This window comes from Pogonomyrmex barbatus, unplaced genomic scaffold, assembly GCF_055798465.1.
Source record: "Pogonomyrmex barbatus isolate J1 unplaced genomic scaffold, ASM5579846v1 scaffold1, whole genome shotgun sequence".
NCBI lineage: Eukaryota > Metazoa > Arthropoda > Insecta > Hymenoptera > Formicidae > Pogonomyrmex > Pogonomyrmex barbatus.
In genome coordinates this window covers 14,644,574-14,665,049 of record NW_028297098.1, presented here as the reverse complement: position 1 = coordinate 14,665,049, position 20,476 = coordinate 14,644,574, and the positions used below count along the sequence as shown (strand labels likewise).

Sequence of the window (20,476 nt, the reverse complement as noted above, 5' to 3'; positions counted from 1 at the left end):
AAATATATATATATATATATATATATATATATATATCAATAGTCGATAATATCAGTACTCTTCAATTATCAACTACTATCATTGTGCTTGTCGATGGCCCGGCATCAACAAACTCTTTGTAGGTCACAAAAATTTACCCAGGGCTGCCGGGGCTGAGATTAAAAATATCAGATATATCCTTTTGTCCTTATTCAACAAACAAAGATACTTGATACTTATGTGACCTGGGGCTGCGTTCATTCGAGTGTTATTTCTGAACGTGCGTGCGCCTCGGGATTGATAGTCTCTAACAATTCTCGCCGGTGTATTAGAGAATGCCCGGACAGAATTGGATATTACTTTATATTTTGTTAACCGCGCCGTTTTCCATCGTTTTGTTTTTGTATGGTTTCTTCCCCATCGTTTATCATGCTGACGCGATCGCTTCGCAATCGGACGTCCCGGACCACATCGGTGATTTGAGGTAAGTGAACCTCAGATTTATTTGCTCGCACGTTCTGCATTCGAGCTTCTCGTTCTTCCTTTCTTTAATGCCCGCAATATATATCTATCTCGCTTTTTAGGTGCAACAAGTATTAGAAAGTACAAGCAAAATACAAATTTCTTCTCTTTGTTTACGTCTAATCATTAATTGCATTAATATATGATATATATATATATATGTGTGTGTGTGTGTGTGTGTGTGTGTGTGTGTGTGTGTGTGTGTGTGTGTGTGTGTGTGTGTGTGTGTGTGTGTGTGTGTAATCATATATTAATATAATGAATGATTAATATAATAAATGTAAATTATTAATAGTTAACAAACTTAAAAATATATGCTGATAGAATATTAAAAATTTGAGATAATTGCTTATTAAATTGTAATTGATTACTAATCAATATATTAATGTTTTAATTTAAATTTGTCATTTCCTTTTCAGTGTGAAGAAACATACTTTATACAAGCCGATGATAACAAAATTGATTATTATGATAATTGATGGGCTAAGATGGGATTTCGTTGCCGGCCAAATAGGAAAGGTCGCCATGCCAATGACAAATAGTTTACTGACAAACTCTTCTGGATGCTTGTTACAAGCCAAATTACAATCACCGACAGTGACAATGCCCAGAATAAAAGTAGAGTTATATGAAAATTTTAATAAATTATTCTAGTGATAAATAATTTTTCTAATGATTTATTCCAAAATACTTGCTGAGGAATCAATTTATCTGAATCTTTGTTTACCAATATAGGCGATGATGACTGGTACAATGCCAAATTTTATAGATATAGTACTGAACTTTGGAAGTAAAGCTTTGAACAGTGACAGTCTATTGCTTCAAGCACAGAGAAATGGATACAAACTAATATTTTATGGAGACGATACTTGGCTCTCTTTATTTCCTCAAATATTTGATCGTCACGATGGCACTACTTCATTTTTTGTGACTGATTTTACAGAGGTAATTAGTATATGTTACATAAAATGTAATAAATTATTCTTTGTAATGAGATTATTCTTAAAAGACTAACTGTTTATTAAATACTGAAGGTGGATAATAATGTGACACGACACTTACAAGATGAATTGAATCGTGATGATTGGACTGTGATGATTCTTCATTATCTTGGATTAGATCACATTGGTCATGTCGAAGGTCCATTTGGCGCTTCAATTAAACCTAAACTACAAGAAATGGACAAGATTGTCAGTCAGATAGCTCAAAGAGTACAAGATTTGGTATCTAAAAAAACTTTAATTCTCGTTTACAATCTTTTTATTTTTCCTTTAAAAAAATTTACAGAACGATAATACATGTAAATATTTATAAGATGTTATTTGAAAGATATTAGTCTTATTTTTCAGAGAATAAAGATCTTATTTATATTTTTTTAGAACAACAATGGAACACCTGTCCTCTTTGTCGTTTGTGGTGATCATGGGATGAAGGATTCAGGTGGTCATGGTGGTTCAACACCAGAAGAGACGACAGTACCGTTTATCGCGATAGGAGGAACTCGCTGCTCGCCTCAAAAAGAAAATAAGACTGTCGAGATTGAGCAACTTGACATTGCAGCGACATTATCAACTGTTCTTGGATTACCTATTCCTTCTACGAACCTTGGATCTACATTCCTAGACAGTATCTATGATCTTGATGATGCTAAGCGGCTCTTCCTTCTCTATTATAACTCGAAGCAGATGTTTGATCGTTTCCAAAAACAAGAACAACAATCGCAAAGTGAGTATAAATATTTGACTTAAAAAATATTTACGAATCAAAATATTAGAAAAATCTTAATATTTGAAATAATGACAAACTGAATATGGAAAGCTCAGTTTTTAAGATATATAAGTTGAAAAAAAAAAAAGAAATTAGCTTAAGATGTAAGAATTCGAAATCCATTTTTCTAGAAAATTTAGAAATTTAAAAATCCAAACAGATAATCTGTGAATATATCTGTGGACTGTGGTATTTAAATAAGCATAAAAAAGAGTATGACAATTATATTAGTATATAATTTCGAAAATTTAAGAATTTATTCTACATATCAAAAGGTAAAATTGATCGATATGAAAAATTTATAGTTAAATATAATAAGAATGCAAATTGAAAAATTTATTTTTGAAAAATTTTTTTTATATTATTGAGCTGAATGAAATTTTTGAACACTATTTTTTTTTTTGCACACCAATTTTATTGCAATAATTGGTATCAGCTCGTGGGTTGAGCTACCTATCGAGCGCGTCTCCGAGTGGTGGATAGGAGGATGGCCAGACAGCACTGGGTGTCCGGATCGTCTGGTTAGTGACAGCCATAGCTTTTTTCGATGGGCGAAGGCCATCGGAACGAGATAAAACTGTCGCCGCGAACCAGCTTTCTAAGCCAAGTTGTGAGCTATCGTGATGAAGGCTGCATGGCACTAGGAGAGTAGTGTCGTAAACGATGCCTCCGGGGAATCAGGTGACACCCCGGCAGTATACAGCCTTACCCAGGCATGCGGGGCTCTGCATGGGTGGACCGTATCTTCCCTAGCTGCGCGTGGGATTCAAATGGAAGTACCTAATTGCAAATACGAATTTGATGATATTAAAATAAATATAGAGGGTTCACAGATCTTTACCACTACGACAGTTACTAACGGCAGTTACAATACCGTTCAATCTTTGGATTCGCAAAGTACTGTATTTACCAAAAATCAACGGAGTAATGGCGCGAAATCCAAAAGGAAAAGATCTGGCGCACAAAGAAAGAAAAAGAAGAAAGCAGCTTTGTCCAATCTTGTCTTCAATTTTTCGGCGCCGTCAACATCATTGCAACCAATAGCAAACACATCTGGCATCGGCATTAAGCGCCTGCAAAGCTGCATGGACAGCTCCAAAATGAACAATTACGCGAAGAAAATTAAATTATTTCATGAAAAAACTCAGACGGAGGATGATGATTCTTTGACTGGAGCAATAGTGTCGATGAACACACCATTAGGTCTGGAACAGTTAATTCTGTTCCGCAGTGCAATCTTGAAAGAGATTGACAAGATCATCGAAGGTCCCATGCCTAAATTTCATGGTTCATATATTAAGTTGGGTGCTATAGTAGTTAAATGTGCCGACAAGGCATCTCTTCACTGGCTATCAATACAGATCACCAATATCTCGCCATGGCCTTCGACTATGTTCAAGATGATCTCCTTAAATGAGCTGCACACATATTTTCGAGCTACCGTATGGATTCCGAGTCCACTCGAATCCACTGCGATCGTGTTGCAGCGGCTGCAGCGTCAAAACCCGAGTCTTGATACGGCGAGCTGGCGAATATATTCAGAGAATTTGAAAACTTTTGAAGAAGGAAGAACCTTATTTCTAGGAATGCCAAAATTGGACTTTGAAAAACTTCAAGCATCCAATTTCAAGGCTTATCTAGGTCTCGAACAAATTAACTTTATCTTTAACATTTGAATTATTTTCAACAGGAAAGCTCATTTCTTTTGTTTAACAAACATGAATTTTATTCGAATAAATGTAATAAACTCTTTAATGTTCGTAAAAGATTATAATGCAGAAATATTCTTCCTTAATATAACAGAAAAAAAACAAAAGCAATATTTTTTGTATATTTTTTTTAATTTTATACCAATAAAAATAAATAAAAATAGGAACATATTTTTTTTATGTATAAAAAAATAATTTAATATTTATACATCACATTTATACATTTTTTTGTGTTTGTGTCGTACATGTAATCGTTTCTTCTATTTTTGTTCTATGTATATTTCTTTTTCGAAAACATTCAAATCTGAAAAAAGAGCTGTAAAGTATTTATGAAGATTTATTTTAGTAGAATCTTTTTAATATTTATCTTGGTAGAATCCTTTTAAATTTTAATTACCTGTATACAACCAGATAACATTGATATAGAATTCATAATTGCAATGGATCAGATATTCAAACTTTAAGGAAATTCTTTTATAAATTTAAGAATAGCAGAACTTTTCTTCTGCTTTATTTCAAAATTTTTAAGATCTCAGAGAAAAATGTTGATTAAAAGTCTTTTTTAAAATACTGAATAATCGAGAAATAAAAAAATTCTTAGGAAAAGACTATCTTTTTATTATTGCAATAATAGAAATTATTATTGCAATCTTGAAATTTGGTAATGGAGATAAGTTGAAACTATAATTTATAGTTTAAACTTATTTTTCCTTTAACTTATACGTCGTAATATATCTCACTTACATTGGAATAATACGTAATTCAATGTTTAGAGCGGCCGATTAATAATTAGTGGTAATAAAAGATCCAAACTTAACTCTGATACAAAGAAATACAATGAAAATGAAATGGAGCATATATATAATAGTATTGTTAATAGTATTGTTAATAGAATATTGTGTATTTTCGTTGTATTTACACACACACACACACACACACACACACACACACACACACACATCATATGTTCATGTAAAAGTATAAGTATTGTTTGCTACAAGTGACTTATATTGGATCTTCGACGATTGATTTTATCTTTCGATATATTCTAAAATATTTCGAATTAGTCATTAGTCATTATATGAAGAAAAATTCAATATTTTCTAGATGTATCTCAAAGATATTTGGATGCCGTGAATCTGCATGTTGCTTGGCTAAATACGAGTGAGAAGCAGAGCGAAATGGTTAAAAATATCGTCTCGTCTTATAACGCAATTCTTAAGGAAATGAAGGACACTTTAATGACATGTATGATCGAGTACGGATATTTTGGTCCACTAGGCATTGCCATAGTTCTCCTGTTCGAAGTTAGTAAAACAAAAGAATTTGAAAAGATTTATAAGCATATAAAGCATATAAGAAAGACTAAAAATAAAAAATCATATTCAAAAAGCATCCAAATGAAACTTAAGGAATCGAAAAAATAATAAAATAATCTCTTAAATAAATTTGGGAATAATGTGTAACTTTATAGATGGACGTATAATTTTTATTTGCTCTAGATTGGAAAAATTTGAATTTACAGAATTGAATATTAATTTTATTCTACGTTTTTTTCCAGATATGCGTCATTTCATTTTTTACGCAAGAAGCTGTTTGGACTATGGATAAAAAGCGTGATTTCATCTTTTTATCAGGCCTCCTTGTGTGTCTAGGATTCGCTTATATTTCCACCCATTTTGCGAACATGAATTTTTCTTTCCCAACGAATCTGTTTAATGCTGTCTTGTTTTTATTAATTATTAACATGTTTTATATTAATAATGGGCTCGTGCGTAGTTTCAGCTTTAAGGTGAGGATCAATATTTAATTTTAACATTAGTAAAAAATATTAATTCAGATAATTGAAAAAACATTTCTTATACAATAAATAATTAAATAATCTCTAAAAATTTATTGATATAAATTTATGAGATTAATTCTTTTACATTTTTTATAGGTAAAATTCTTATTACATTTTAAAACTCAAATAATATTTTCAAATAAACATTAGTTTAACTATATATAATAATTACAAAATATTTACAATATTAACAAATTAATATTTACAAAAATTTTAATTCATAATTGAATACAGTTCAAAAAAGGACCAAAGATACACAAAATGTTCCAAATCGGTGCATTATTGCATATAGTGAGCCTCGCTGGTACCAGCTTTATTGAAGAGGAGCATCAAACGTGGTATTTCTTTTGGACCAGTACTATCTTATACTTCCTCTATTATTGCTTCACAAAATTGTTCGTGTGTCATCAATGGTGAGTAAAATCTTCCCGATACGATAATCGTTCAAATCAGATAATGAATTTATTATTTTTGCACTAAAGGATCAACATTTAATTTATATATAATTTTTCAACGATTATATATTTTATGTACGGAACAATTAGTAATTAATCCATTACAGTTTACATTGTTTTTATTATCCGTTAATTTTAAATATAAAAAATACAATAATTTGTTTATCAATTTATTCATTCAGTTATGTAAATTTATGTAAATTGCATTGTGCAATAGCTGAATTTCTCTGGCATCTAATATTACGATATATACGATAGCGACCTTACGAGTATTAAGATGTCATCTGGGATAGGACTAAGTTGCAGCAATATTAGGCATCACGTAAAAGTTTGCGTTAAGCTATTCTTGTTGCTGATAGGACACCGAGTTCTCTGTAAGCTAAATAGCACCGGTGACAAATGGGCCCATCTACCAGATATAGCTCACTGGTTAAAAGAAGATGATAGCAAAATCGGAATGACATCCCTTCTTTTATTTGGTAAAATCTCCAAACACAAAAGCTTTATTTTTTTGCAATATAATTTTTTTTAATTAGTAAGTGATTGGGAAATAAGTCATTTCTTTAATTATATAATTAATCTTTGACATATAATAGGATACGATATGAGGTATCCTATACAATATTCGAATCGATAATTTGTCATATTTTTCTTCAGCTCTCATTCTTCTGATTTGGATTGGGTACAAATGCGAAGATAAAAACTATAAACAATTTTCATTTTTCCTTAATGTGTCTCTCGCAATATGTATATATTTTCGTCACATGTCCAATGGTGCTGTTATGGAAATTCATCCATTGTGTTTTTCAAAGTAAATAATTGCATTATATTTATATTTCACATAAATATCTATTTTTAAATAGTTTAAGAAGCAAATCTTTGTGAATTTTTCTTACAGTGGAATATACGAGGTACAAACCTTTTGGATGATAACAACGTTTTCTCTCTTAAGCTATGCCTATCGAATAATATTAATAATTAGGCATGATAAACAACGTTTTGCAAGCACGATATTGTTTTTTATCATAAATATTTGGGTAAAAATTTCGGCGATGCTACATCAACCATATAATGTGATTTTATTGCCAATGCAGATCATCACAAGTTCGACAATTGACGCTGTATTGAGAGAAAACAATTTGCTCGATCTCGGGATTCTCGTACATTACTGGCTAGGCAATGTATTTTATTTCTACCAGGTAAATAATATGATTTTGCAATTCCAAGATTTTTATTAATTTACAGAAGTTTTTGACAATAAACTTGCGTGTCTCTCTCTAATCAAATCTGTTCTTCCATAAATAAATTAAAAATATTTAGAAATATTTTATTTTTGCTGTTTGGATTAATTGGAATAACTTTTTTGCTATTAGAATTTTTGCAAACTTTTGTTATGAAATATTCAAAACGTTTTAATGTATTCTAATTTTAGATATTTAATATTATATATTAGCATATAAAAAATTAAAAATTAATCGTAAAACTATTTTTATCTTTATAACATGTCCTTGGCAAGAGATAACATAAATTTTTATGAAAAAGATAAAAATAATTTTATAATTAAAATTTTAAATCTAATAATTCATTCAGTTCGTTAATTATTTATATTATAATATATGATTAATATTTTAGGGGAATTCCAACAGTCTTGCAAGTATAGACGTCGCGGCAGGATACGTCGGTCTGTCTTCCTACATGCCTTTCATTACTGGTGCATATTTAATTATTAATACTTATTCCGCAACCGTTCTGGCTTATTTCCTCTTCATTTATCATCGGCAAGCACATCAAACATCCGGGTAAGTAATCCTTTTTTAAAATTCTTACCTTGCAATGGACCGATGTCTAACAAGAAAATTGATTCGTAGTACGGACATCATAAGTATCAGCAAGACTTATATCGCATGGAGACTAATGACTGTAACCATCTATATATTCATTATCCATATTCAGCGTTTTCATCTGTTTGTATGGTCGGTATTTTCACCGAAATTGTTGTACGAGGCGATGTATTCCGTGATAATGTGTTGTAGCGTGCTATTAGTACTGATTGTGATTACATTGCAAGTTGCAATGATTCCTAATTATTAGTTGTATAAAAATTAAGACTGCGTGATGCTGTAAAGAATAACTAAGAATCGGATATATACATTCCGATAAACAGATTTATATTATAATTAATTTATACAGATTTCTATTTTTATTACTTTATATAGATTTATATTTTAGTAATTATATATAAGCCTAATTAATATATTCAAATTAATAACATCTATAAGCTGTGATGATAATGATAGATTATTTCTATAAGGCTTGATAAAATAAATTTACGAGAAGATTGTTTAATGAAGATTTTATTTTTATCTTAAAAAATTTTATTGCATGAAACTAAATCTAGAACGCAGTATTAAGAGCGTTGGGACAATGATATGCTATAATTAAAGTTAGTAAAATAAATGTGCTACATGAGTGGAATATAAATTAACAAAAATTATATTATTAAATCTCCAAATTAATGTCGACTTATATGATATGAATGAATTCTTAATCTCTCTACTCCTTTTTTATTTTAGCCACTATAATAAAGGCAACAAAAATGAATTTAAACAAAACGAATAATCTGTTGTTTAAGAATCTTAATGTTCAACATTAGAAAAATATTCTTAAACATCATATCTTTCAAATGTAAACAAATTTACTTTTTGAATCCGTCTAATTATGTGTCGTTTAAATTTATTAAAATTGAACGACTTTGATTCTTAATTTCTTCTTCACTCACACAACGAATTTCGTAAATAATTTAGAATATAAAAAACAGATAATATACGCGTATCATCATTGTGAAACCAATAGTTGTGGGAGCAATATGAAAGAAGAGATTAAGTTTGCAAAATGCTCAGTTTAATGGAGATTTGATTATTTTGAAAACATTGTATTGTGTCTAATATTGTACTTCTTATTAATGAGAAATCGAGGAACCTATATAATAAAGATATGACACTGCCTCACAGAGAACCTCGAGCCAGCGAGATTCTTACTCCTAAAATTCGAATTTAAATGATTATCTGCAACTTTACAGAATATATTTAATTTGTTAAAGTTTCCGTTAATCTGCAATTGCTACAAATAAATTACTATCGTTGCTGAAAGGTCCGATGTCTTTGCAATTCTACAATGAACTTGCGAAATAGAACATCATACGGATGTTAATATTATCAATAGGAACATCTTTATGTACAAGTATTCTACATAATACTAAAATCCTCATGAATGCAAGATGTCTCTGATTTATCAGGCCTTTTGTTTCTGCAAAGAGCCACAATCATTATGAAAATATCTTGGAACAATATTTCCATAATATTGACATAATATTTATTAAGATAACTTTCTTCTTTTCTTTCTTTAAATGAAATCTGAAAGATGAAGATGAAAGATCAATGATCACCTATATGAGACATTTTGAATTATGATAGAATCAGGAGCGAGAAAAATAATGCTTCCCAACGTTCTTGACTTTTTGTCAAGGAAAAAGTTTCATTAATCAGAACGATTTGATAAAATGAGATGAAAATTCCACTATCAGCCTGATGTATCGTGCGAAAGCTCACATATGCGCTCGTTTAAGCTCACAATCGACGACCCTGCCCGTCTGAGATTCGTCATTACATCGCAAAATATAAATATGCATATCGCTATAGAAAAATACCGGTGCTCTGTTCGGCTCTCGTTTGGCAACATTTAACGCATTGTAAGTATATGAAGCTCATTCTTAAAAATCTTCGAGTCTTTTGGATGTCTTGAGTTTGTAGCAACTGAATTATAATGTTGGTATTTACGATACTATATACTAATGATATATACACTTAACAATATACCCGTATATTTTTTAAAACGCATTTGATATTTCGAAGACGTTGAACGAATTGAATTAAAATGGCGAATTCATTCCGAGCTTCGTGCCAAATTCTAGACGCGCTCTTTTTTGATATCTAACATTCACCCTGAAAAAGAAAAAGAAACATTAATTTTCAAAAATTGAAATTATTGAAAACGTATAAAACGAAATAGAAATATTTACTTGATCTCTTGCCACTTGATTAACTCATTAATCGCAAATATCAGCGGAACAGAAAGAAGAAAGAACAATGGTACGTGTATCGGGAAGTTCTCGATCTTTTTGCCTTCCTCTCGCCAAAACCTGCGGAACGCTACACCGGAGAACATTGCCTGCACACATAATCTACAACAATAATATAACTTATATTAATGTGATAAATGTATTTTAAAATTATTGATATATATATATATAAAATTGTTATATTGTATAATTGTTATATTTAAAATTATTGATATATAAATATATATTAAATGTATTTAAATATAATATATATTTATATTAAAATGAATTTTAAAATTTAGTCTCTAATTTAAGAACCCAAAAATTTGTCCTAAAAAGAATAAACTTTTTGCAACAAAATATTATTCGAAATATTAAATTTTTACTTACATGATAAATACACCGAGAAACCAAGTATGATTATTCATAGGATTTTTCTTCCATATTGAATATTCTCTGTGCACAAAGCTGACAGATATTATAACTGAAAGAAAAAAAATAGACATTAATTAATTCATAAATATCTATTAAATAGAGTGATGTAAAAGATATTTGTCATTTTTTCAGATTGGTTAAAAATGTTATTTTTTAAAAAAGTAAAAAAAAAATTTTGAAAGGAGGACTGGAGATAAAACTGAAAGCATAGGAAAAATAATTTCAATTAACAGAAAAAACAATTAAAAAACTTACATTGTATTACTTTGTTTTCAAGAAATAAAAAGATTTCGTAAACTAGACAAACTTTACACAACGATGTGTCAATTACCAAAGTGCAGGACTATAAGTGTGAGGGCGAAATGCTGTACGACCAGAATGACGATTGGTTTGCTACCCCAGCCTCCCCAGATCTGATCCCGCATATCAGGGTAAATATACAGACACTTGGAGTTCTGTGGCACGTAAACGGGGCAAAGCGTCAGAAACGAGATGCATTGCGAGAGAATCACCGTAATCACTGTCGGCAGGAACTTGCTACCATAGCACCACAGCACAAACAATGTGACCTATTTATATAATGTATTTATTGGTATCAGTTCTGTTTTTTGATTTTGAAATGTTTAGACTAATCGATATGTACAAAATTTGTATATAAAATTTTTTATCCCAATCTTTTTTTTAAATTCATATACTTCATATATTTCGGATTATATCACAGTAAAAAACAGATTACGAGAGTAGCATTCTTCTTTTTAGTATGAGTATTTATTCAAATACATGAGTTTCAAAAAGATCATCGAAAAAACCGAATGATCTTTATTTATTATTGTCTGTCTCACCTCTCCATTGACTACACATTGATTCTTCCCAGTCGCGCGTTGCATTATCGTCGGATCTATCGGCGTGGCAATCATGGATGCCGACAATATGGGAATTATCAAGCAGCACAGCCAGAGTATCTGATCAATGGAAAATAGCGGTGGTAGCAGTAGAAACGCCGACAATACTTGCATGAACGAGAGCGTAATTAAACAGCACAGCCAAAATTGTATGCAGTTCCATAGATTCTTCATATAATGACGAGCCTGTATGCAAGCAAGAAAAAAAACATGTTATATCTATCATTCTTTCATTTAACATAAAAAATACCTCCATAATGAGATGAAAAATCGCAACGGGATCTTCGCGTTTTACACTCAATGAACATGTGACAGAATTGAGCGCTCTACTCAGGTCGACGGGAGAAATCCCTTGGTTCTCCATAGTGGGCACCAACACTGGCACTTTCTGACACACTTGAGGATATAAAGGTTCCACCGCCACTCTATAATCAATTCATAAATCTTGAAAAAATTCCAATATGGAAAAAAAAGACTTGATTATTTTTGTGAATTGAATCGGTGAAATTAAAAATTGTATGGATTTTTCTTGAAAAATTTAGCTCAAAATCGGATTCTTACTTTCTATAAAAAGTACAACATAAATAATATAAAATCCTGCATTTTTTTGAGGAAAAAAAAAACCAATTCCAGGAACTTAATCAAGGTATCTGAAAAAAATCTAGGAAAGTGTTCGTTGATTCTCCATATTCCTCCATATTTTATCTAAATAAAATTTTGCTAACAGTAACGCCTTTGATTCCATCGATCGATTCCAAGAAGTGGAATTACCCGGCGTCGGCCTGCATGAAGATCGGCATGTTCTCGGCGTTGGCAGAAGAGCCGAGCACGCACACTACTTCACCATAATCTTGCATGATGTGTAGCATCTCGCGGGTCACCATAGTGTTGCAGTCAGTGAATAGAGACACGAGCAAAGGGACATTATCTATCAACTCGATGTGCGGACGTATCTTCTCTATGCCTCTTGGCAATTTAGCCTGCGCGTGTAGAATAAGCAAGCATTACATAATCTTTATTACATTATCATAAACGTTTAATAGGTTTGGTCCAAAAGAAAATCTACTCTACCCTGTTTGACAAATCAAAGTTGACTGGTGCGCTTTGCTCGGTGCTATCAGTGAGGCAGCTCAAGGACCTCCAAGCCTCTTGACCCGATCCCAGATCAACACTCTGTACCAGAACGCTGTCCTCGCTTCTCACCGTGTCCTGCTCCCTGCTCGATAATTTGTTATCTTTGTATTATCGATCCTTAAATACTGTCGCGTATTCTTTTTTTAGAAATGTTATTTTAATTTAGATATCACAGCAACCTGTGGCTCATGGCGCTTTTGACCTGTGAAGTCCCCGTGTTGTTCCACTCGGTAGTTTCATCGTCGAACTTCACTGTCGAGAAATCCGTATTAATAGCACTCGGCGCCGACATGCTCATCGCTCGGCTATTGTTCAGATTGGTGCTAAAACGAAAAGTGTTTTTTCTCAGTGAGTACTTCTAATCGCTCGGCGTTAGTCATAATGACTATATAATAATAAAAAAACACATCAATGCTGAGAAGCTAAGAAAATGTATTAGTTCCTCGCGAAAGTCCCTTTGGACACGGCAAAGCTTCCAATGACAAAATAAATAAAAATTTTCTCATCATGCTGTGCATTTTTCGCGATTGATTAATCATAGGACGCAAGAGATTTCGAATATTGGTTCTTTCTCATGATACTTTGATTAGCACTCCATTTAAATTTTTTTCAATTCTTTTATCAAATTGCTATTAAAGCGTCCTGTGATTAATGCGTTATCCTTGTAATTTTATCTGTTTCTCTTAAAGCAAAGCGGAAGTCTGATTTTATATAATACGTCATATAATGAAGTAGTTTGCATGTAAACGGCGTAACGTACCGAGGTAAGACACGATTAAGCAAGTGGCTGGCCTCGTCCATGCAGGAGTAATTAGGCTGATGAGATTGGGCCGTGGGTGAGGGAGTGGGTGAGGACATGGCTGCTGCCTGGCTCACCCACCAACCCACTGGACTCTCGGACCTGATATTGTCATGTGTGTGTTAGTTACAATAAATTACATATGAGCGTGTATCTTCTCTGCACGAATATTTCGTATGTTCGCATGATCCTTGATTGGGCGTCGATTCGCAATCGCAATAATGAAATTGCTTCGCATTTGTTAAGAGGCACATTATTAAAAATGATTCCAAGTATTTTAGAAAAAAATATGGAGAAATAATAAAGTAAAATGTATTGTTAGTATGCAGATTCAATACTCTATGTGTAAATAAAGAATGATATATTAATGCGCGTATTAATAAAGTATCAGGACACTGCAGCCAAATGATCGCGACATTATATTCGAGAATAGAGATGATGCGGGATATCTCGAAGGAAGGAATAGGTCTTAAATTTCGTTTTAAATTTAATTCATTTTTTGATCGTTTTTGAAAATATTCTGAATTTTCGAATTTCTCAAGAAAAATGATTTCCACTCGTATCTTTAAATATAACAAATTTTTTATACAATACAAAAAATAGATATACAAAATCATCTATTTCTATTTCAAGTATAAATTGAATCTTGTAATATTATTCAAGATATCCTGCATGGATTAATGAACATGCAGATTAATATTAACAATAATAACAATATTAACAAAAGGCAAAAAAGACATATAACAAAGGTAAAAAAAGACGTATAGAGAAACGAACATATACGACGGGGGCATATGCGGATATCTCTTCAGCCATTGTTGCTTCCTGCAATATACATGGACATATTTTACATTCGAGCTTTATGGCAGCTCGCTCTAACAAGAATAAGAGGATTAATGCATTGTTAATATGCATGCAGCTTTCACATGTGCGTGTCTGATCTTACAATTAACCCTTTCAATCATTTCTCTTAATAATCGTAAGTACATTTTTAGATTTCTTACTTTAAATTTATTCTTTCTTTGTAAAAGAATATATCGTCTGAAAATTAAGAAATGATAAGGATTGAGAACATCGGAGATCAGAGAGCACTAATGTGAAGAAGGTCGCGGATATGCCCCATAAGAAATTGAGAGACATTGAGAGGAAAACAATGATAATACATCGTGTATAATTCACGATACCTGGCTCCCTCACTGAGTAATGAGATGTGGCAATTCCAGCCGCTTTCCAGTCCCATCTTCTCCGAGAAAACGCGCGAGCGTAGCTCATTTTCTTTGCTGAAATGAACGAACCTTATGCATGCTCTATCCAACTGCTCTATTAGTTGCACCTGTAATTGTAACATATATACATATATCATTGTACTTGCTATAAAATAGTGATTAATCATAATGATATCGCACCATATCAGTTTGCGCCTGATATTGCATAGTGACCATTCCGATGAAGACCTGATTGCACTGAACATCAAAACAGCTTTCGACATCACTTACGTCGTCATCTTTATTTTCGTTGCATAACAAGGAATCTGGAAATAAAATTACATTTTTTATTAGTAGCAGTTAAAATATTTGCAAAATAAATAAGTACTAATAAAAGATAAACATAAAAAAGATAAAGTACATTTAAATCAAATAAATGAATAACATTCAAAGATTAAAAAATAAAAAATTTAAAAAAAATAACTGAAGGCTAATACAATTGCATTTTAAATATTTTCTTTTTATGTAACATTTTTGGAAAAATCCAAAGTTAAAGAAAAAAAATCCATTAAATTAATGATCAGCTTAGATTAACCTGTTGAATGAAACTGCCCCAATATTCCTCGTATTCTAGGATCAAGAACATTTCTAAAATCCCATGGCAAAGGAGTCGGGCTCCTATGAGGTGTGTATAGGTGTTTGCTGTCTGCTGGCAGTTCCAGATAAATCTCGGACATTTTGTCACTGATGGCACGTGTCAGCGGTCGATAAGCGAATGCGGTGCAGTAGGAGGTCAAGCTCGTTCTTTGATAGAAATCTTGCACTTTTTTTCTACAACAAAAAAAGAAGGTAATCAGAATTATCATTTAACAATTAATTGTATTCTATCGTTATAGCAAACGTTTTAAAAATACACAGAATAAAAATCAAAAAATATACCTATCTGATGCGGAAAGAGGACAGAGATCGTGACCGTCCCAATATTCGATACATGAATCCAGAATTATATCAGCAGTTCCTTGCGTCAGCAATTGCAAACCACCACCGCTGCACTCTTTCACGACCACGGCGACCATGTGAGGAAACGGGAACTTTAACTTCGTCGCGATGCTCAGCGAACGCGCAAATTTTATGTCCCGCCTAACCATTTCTGGTTGCTATTAACGAAACAGTTAGTTATTTTTTCAATCGATAATTTTTGTTCGTTTTTTAAATAAAAATCATCTTTCTTTGTACAATTTGTTTTTTTAAAATAACGAATCTTCGAGAAAACAACATTGATAAAAATTTTTCTTAAGAAACCATTTAAATTTTAAGTTTTTCTTATGTCTTTGTAATCATTAGAATACAATCATTTTCAAAATTTAAACAATGATTTTATTATAATTATTAATTCTAAAAAAATATTTTCCTGATATTATGCAATTATTAGTAATACATACTACATGTCTAAATGTACATAGTTGCTGTTCCAATTGAAAGATCTTCTGCGCTTGATCCTGAAAGCCAATCTGTTTTGCCAACTCGCACAGACATCTGTTGAGTAAATTTAAATTTTCCTTGAAATTTAATTTTGCGAATAAATCGCAATTAATTCGAAGAGAGCGAAAAAAGGAAAAACTAAGAATGTGCATACCGTCTATTTGTCACTGGCACCAGGTTCTCGTTATAGAGAGCTTCGCAAGTGACATGGCAACAGAACTGCATGTAGTGCTCCTGCGTTTCCATATTGCACGTGTTGAGAAGAATCGCCAGACCGAGCGGTTTCAGTGAATTCAGATGTTGTCGCCATGAGTGATCATCAAATTGCAGTCGGAACGGCAGGGCATGATCATGAGTGAGATCCAATACCTCGGCGGTGGAGTGTGACATATCTGCAAAGCATTAGATTTTGGCTTGCACTTGACTTTCGTCATGTTTGCTGTTTGTTATGTCCCTTTTCTTACCATGCTGTACATAAGATGTTCTATTAGAATTCACCTTAGTCTCTTCAGACTCTTGATTTTTATCAGTTGTCTTGTCCACGCTGCCGGTACTGCAAAATAAATGGAACTGTAATCGCATCAATACGATTTCGTTGATCGATTTCACAAATTTAAGTTACGTTAAATTCCTTCATCTCGGGGGAGAGAGGTAAATTCACAAATTCTTGGATTTCTAGATACTCGGATTCTTATATCCCCAACTGGGTCCACGACTACAAGGTGACTACCTCGAACTCGGCGATAAAGTATTGGCGTTACGTAGGAAAAATACTTTCTCCGCCGTAGGATTAGGCCATGAGAGAATCCCCTTCTTGTCCACGCAGCATAATGCCTAAAAAAGAAAGGAAAAAATATGTACAAATCGATAATACAGACATTCTGTATTTTGTAGATTCACAATGAAAATTTGCATTTGATACTTACAGTCACAGAACCTAAAACGTGCAAAATGCTTGCCGATCGCGACATCATGTGTTCGTTACCAAAAAGGATGTCAAAGAAGTAGTCCTTGAGTTCTAGCCAGTTGTACACTACATCTGGATGACTGGGACCATTGATATCCGCATCCTCAAAGGGATCTACAAACTAAATTTATACAAATTATAAATATTTTTTTCATTTTAATTATAGACGTTATAAAATCTATAAAAATTTTTTTAATCTATGAACTCTATATTATGCACATATTTATATTCTTATTATTCTTATATTTTTAGAGCTTTAAAAAAATCTTTAGATTAAAAAAAAAAGAAAAATAACAATTTTTATAAATAAAATATATAAGTTTATTACACAATTATTTATTACACAATTATAATTATATATCTTTGTATTTTAAATCAAATTAGCAGTTTTCAATTACACCATAAAAAATTTCTTAGCAATCCTTTAAAAATGAGACATTTAAAATTCTGAAAAAGGAGATTCCCTTAATTATATTCCTTTTTTTTGAAATGCAAAGATGAAAATTTAAATTCTTCTAAAATTCTTTTTTTTTTTAATTAAGCGATTTTTCTAGCTGTCGAATTAGAAAAATGGAAAATCTAAAAAAAATATATAAAAAATTCCCTAAAAATATCTAATTTTTTTCTATGACCAAATAGATGTGAAAAAATGGTAAATTCAAATGCAATGTAAAAATCTTTGTAAATAACTAATTTATAAATTAATACTGACCTGAAGTTTTTTTGCCGATAGATAGAGTTTAAATAATGCTTTAAAACGAGCCATGCCAAAGCAATTGAGAAATATCCAACAGGCGGGAAACACCAATGGCAACAGCGGAAGGCTCACGGCAATCGGTTGCAACAAGAACATCTCGCTCCAGTGACCGGTACCGAAATAGTCCGTCAAATATAAGTAACGCAGCAGATTGATTACGAGGATTACGATCACAAGTATCGGATAAGCCAAGTGCTCGATGCAACAAATCATCAATAGGTGACGTTTACGATTATAGTAAGTAACCGGTCGATCGAGAGCTTGATCTAATGCCATTCGCAAGTTCACCAAGTACGGTGTTTCCTGAAGCTTGTAGATTTTACTCTTCAAAGGTACGCGGGCCTGCGGCGTAGAAAATATCTCATGGGCGCTGTGCACTGGTGGATTGTAAGTCTCTCTCGCGTGCAAAACAGGAGCTTCAGGATCCTGAAATATAAAAATTAATTTTAAACAGTTGATGAAATGAAGTTCAACAATCTTTGTATAGTTTATTTGAAGACTGAACGTGCGTGTCTGAAATCTACGATAAGATGTTGAAATAACGCACGTCGTACGGAACACAATATCCAGGAGCTTGTTGACCTGGCTTCATTACGATTATGTCGCCAGCTACTAATAAAGCCCACGGCAAGTTGACCACTTCACTATCACGATACGTCCATTGCAAGGTCAAGCAAGGGGATTGCGGACTGCATAAATGTGGGTAGTTCTCGGATTTCCATCGACATGTGGAACGTGCAACTGCAATATTAAAATATACGTTTAAATTCATAGGTCTTTCCTCACATCACAAAAAGTTTGTATAGAATTTACAGAGAATCTGCAATATCATCGTTAGACTGTATATAACTTAGTTAATTTAATTTTTTAGGTAAACTGATGATAAAAATTATAAATACAATAATTTTTATTTAGATACATACCATTGAGCTGATCAAGGAGAATTTTCACTCTATGAGGAATCTCCTTATGTCGCAGCTTGTTATCCAATACTACTAAGATAAAATTTAATATTACTAAACAACAGACTATCAGTCCTTCGTATGGCAGTGTAGAATACCTATAACAACATTCATAATGAGACATGGATAGAAGTGAAACAGTTAGGATTTAATATAAGCTTAGTATCATTGCTTAACTCACCATGTTTCATTGAGTGTAAAATACGCAACAATGAGAATAATGGCATTGATCAGCAGTGCGACCGCAGAAGTCCAGCAGAGTGTTGTATATTGACTGCGATGATGCAAAGTATCTTTCAACCAAGCTCTATATTTTCTAAATATAAACAATCATCACAATAAGTATAAATGTCATGCAATATATTAATGTATTTGTTCGAAATAATCATAATTGTACAAAATACTACTTATTTCTCCTGTGATCCTCTTCATACTCCTGCAAAACACGTCTGACGTCGCGATGCAGAGTATCCAAGGCTACCGTGGTAGTCAAGCCTAGAGTCACCTTAGGTTTAGCCTCACCATTCTCATCCTTCTTTGTATCTTTGTCAGTTAATCGGTCACCCTCCATTTCCTACGATAAAGAAATAAAGAAAAATACGAAAGACGAATCAGGAAATCTGACTACAAATTGTTGAATCAGTGCAATGTCAACATATTCAGCCATTACAAGTGACATGACACTGATGCAGTTCAATTCACTAATCAATTTCACTGATAGGACAAATTATAAATTAGTAATGCGATCATTTCTGCGATGTTGCTGATATCACGAGAAATCGTAAGATGCAATCGAAGGAAGAAAAAAAACCTAACTTTAATTATAATTTCACGCACTCACTTCTCGTCAGGAAAGAATCGCCGTTCTTTCCTCCCGTGCGAGACGACACGCGAGACAGCTCCTTCAGAATTGTCCCTCGCGATTTATTGCGATGCAATAAATATCACATAATTTTCGGAGTCTGCTCGAAACTGCAACGAACAGTACTCAAAACATATAACTCGCATCCCTCGCGATTCCGGGGTGCAATCGCGATAGAGAGAGGCGGAGGACTGGAAGGAGAAAAAAGGAGAGAGAGAGAAAGAGAGAGAGAAAGAGAGAAGCGAGTGAGAGAAAGAGAGAGATGAGCATGAGGAAGAGAGATAGAGGGAGAGAATAAATTTTGAATATAAACATAATAAAAATAGACTACGCGAGTCGGATCGTTGCTAATATTATGCTTTGGCAAGAGAGAAAAAGCTTCGATAGAAATGTCATTTCTCTTTAATATGAAGGTTAACGAGAGAGAAGGCGAACATACTGAAGTTTTCCTTCTTTTTCTAAAACAGGATATAATCTCAATATGATCAGAGATGCGTTCAGAAATAACACTCGAGTGCACCTCGGTATCATTTTATCCTTATTTAACATTCGATGAAAAACAAGAATGAAATGATACGT

General features: G+C 32.5%; 2 protein-coding genes and 1 long non-coding RNA gene across 6 annotated transcripts; 2 read left to right on the top strand and 1 right to left on the bottom strand.

Annotated features, from left to right (window-relative positions):
• The first annotated feature begins 77 nt into the window (after positions 1-77).
• Positions 78-8,625, top strand: PIG-G (phosphatidylinositol glycan anchor biosynthesis class G). 2 transcript variants are annotated; one of them, XM_011632345.3, is made up of 13 exons: positions 78-463; positions 921-1,119; positions 1,237-1,446; positions 1,536-1,724; positions 1,881-2,226; positions 5,085-5,284; positions 5,539-5,769; positions 6,055-6,233; positions 6,534-6,754; positions 6,933-7,086; positions 7,174-7,474; positions 7,908-8,074; positions 8,144-8,625. In XM_011632345.3, exons 1-13 carry the CDS (start codon positions 315-317, stop codon positions 8,364-8,366), a joined length of 2,769 nt encoding a protein of 922 aa, XP_011630647.2. In that variant the 5' UTR covers positions 78-314; the 3' UTR covers positions 8,367-8,625. The 2 variants fall into 2 exon arrangements, with proteins under 2 accessions (XP_011630647.2, XP_011630648.2); XM_011632346.2 differs by lacking the exons at positions 78-463; positions 921-1,119; positions 1,237-1,446; positions 1,536-1,724; positions 1,881-2,226 and adding an exon at positions 2,748-3,909.
• l(2)k05819 (transmembrane protein 94-like protein l(2)k05819) lies at positions 8,614-20,281 on the bottom strand. Of its 3 annotated transcripts, XM_089070372.1 has the most exons (26): positions 19,877-20,281; positions 19,443-19,609; positions 19,217-19,351; positions 18,997-19,133; positions 18,621-18,814; positions 18,029-18,499; positions 17,276-17,437; positions 17,080-17,183; positions 16,814-16,902; positions 16,504-16,741; positions 16,310-16,403; positions 15,807-16,024; positions 15,463-15,698; positions 15,069-15,193; positions 14,847-14,995; positions 14,440-14,487; positions 13,624-13,764; positions 13,043-13,186; positions 12,801-12,945; positions 12,501-12,709; positions 11,980-12,154; positions 11,670-11,915; positions 11,159-11,396; positions 10,783-10,876; positions 10,354-10,515; positions 8,614-10,276 (listed from the first exon to the last, which is right to left on the bottom strand). In XM_089070372.1, the coding sequence occupies exons 2-26, from the start codon at positions 19,604-19,606 to the stop codon at positions 10,204-10,206; spliced, it is 4,191 nt and encodes a 1,396-aa protein (XP_088926498.1). In that variant the 5' UTR covers positions 19,607-19,609; positions 19,877-20,281; the 3' UTR covers positions 8,614-10,203. The 3 variants fall into 3 exon arrangements, with proteins under 3 accessions (XP_088926498.1, XP_088926506.1, XP_088926515.1); XM_089070380.1 differs by lacking the exon at positions 14,440-14,487 and having other exon boundaries at positions 19,877-20,129; XM_089070389.1 differs by lacking the exons at positions 13,624-13,764; positions 14,440-14,487 and having other exon boundaries at positions 19,877-20,129.
• LOC148938173 (uncharacterized) lies at positions 15,577-19,351 on the top strand. Its single transcript, XR_016137918.1, has 3 exons — positions 15,577-15,716; positions 15,786-18,869; positions 18,945-19,351. It is a non-coding gene; the product is annotated as an uncharacterized LOC148938173 (long non-coding RNA).
• Positions 20,282-20,476: the final 195 nt, after the last annotated feature.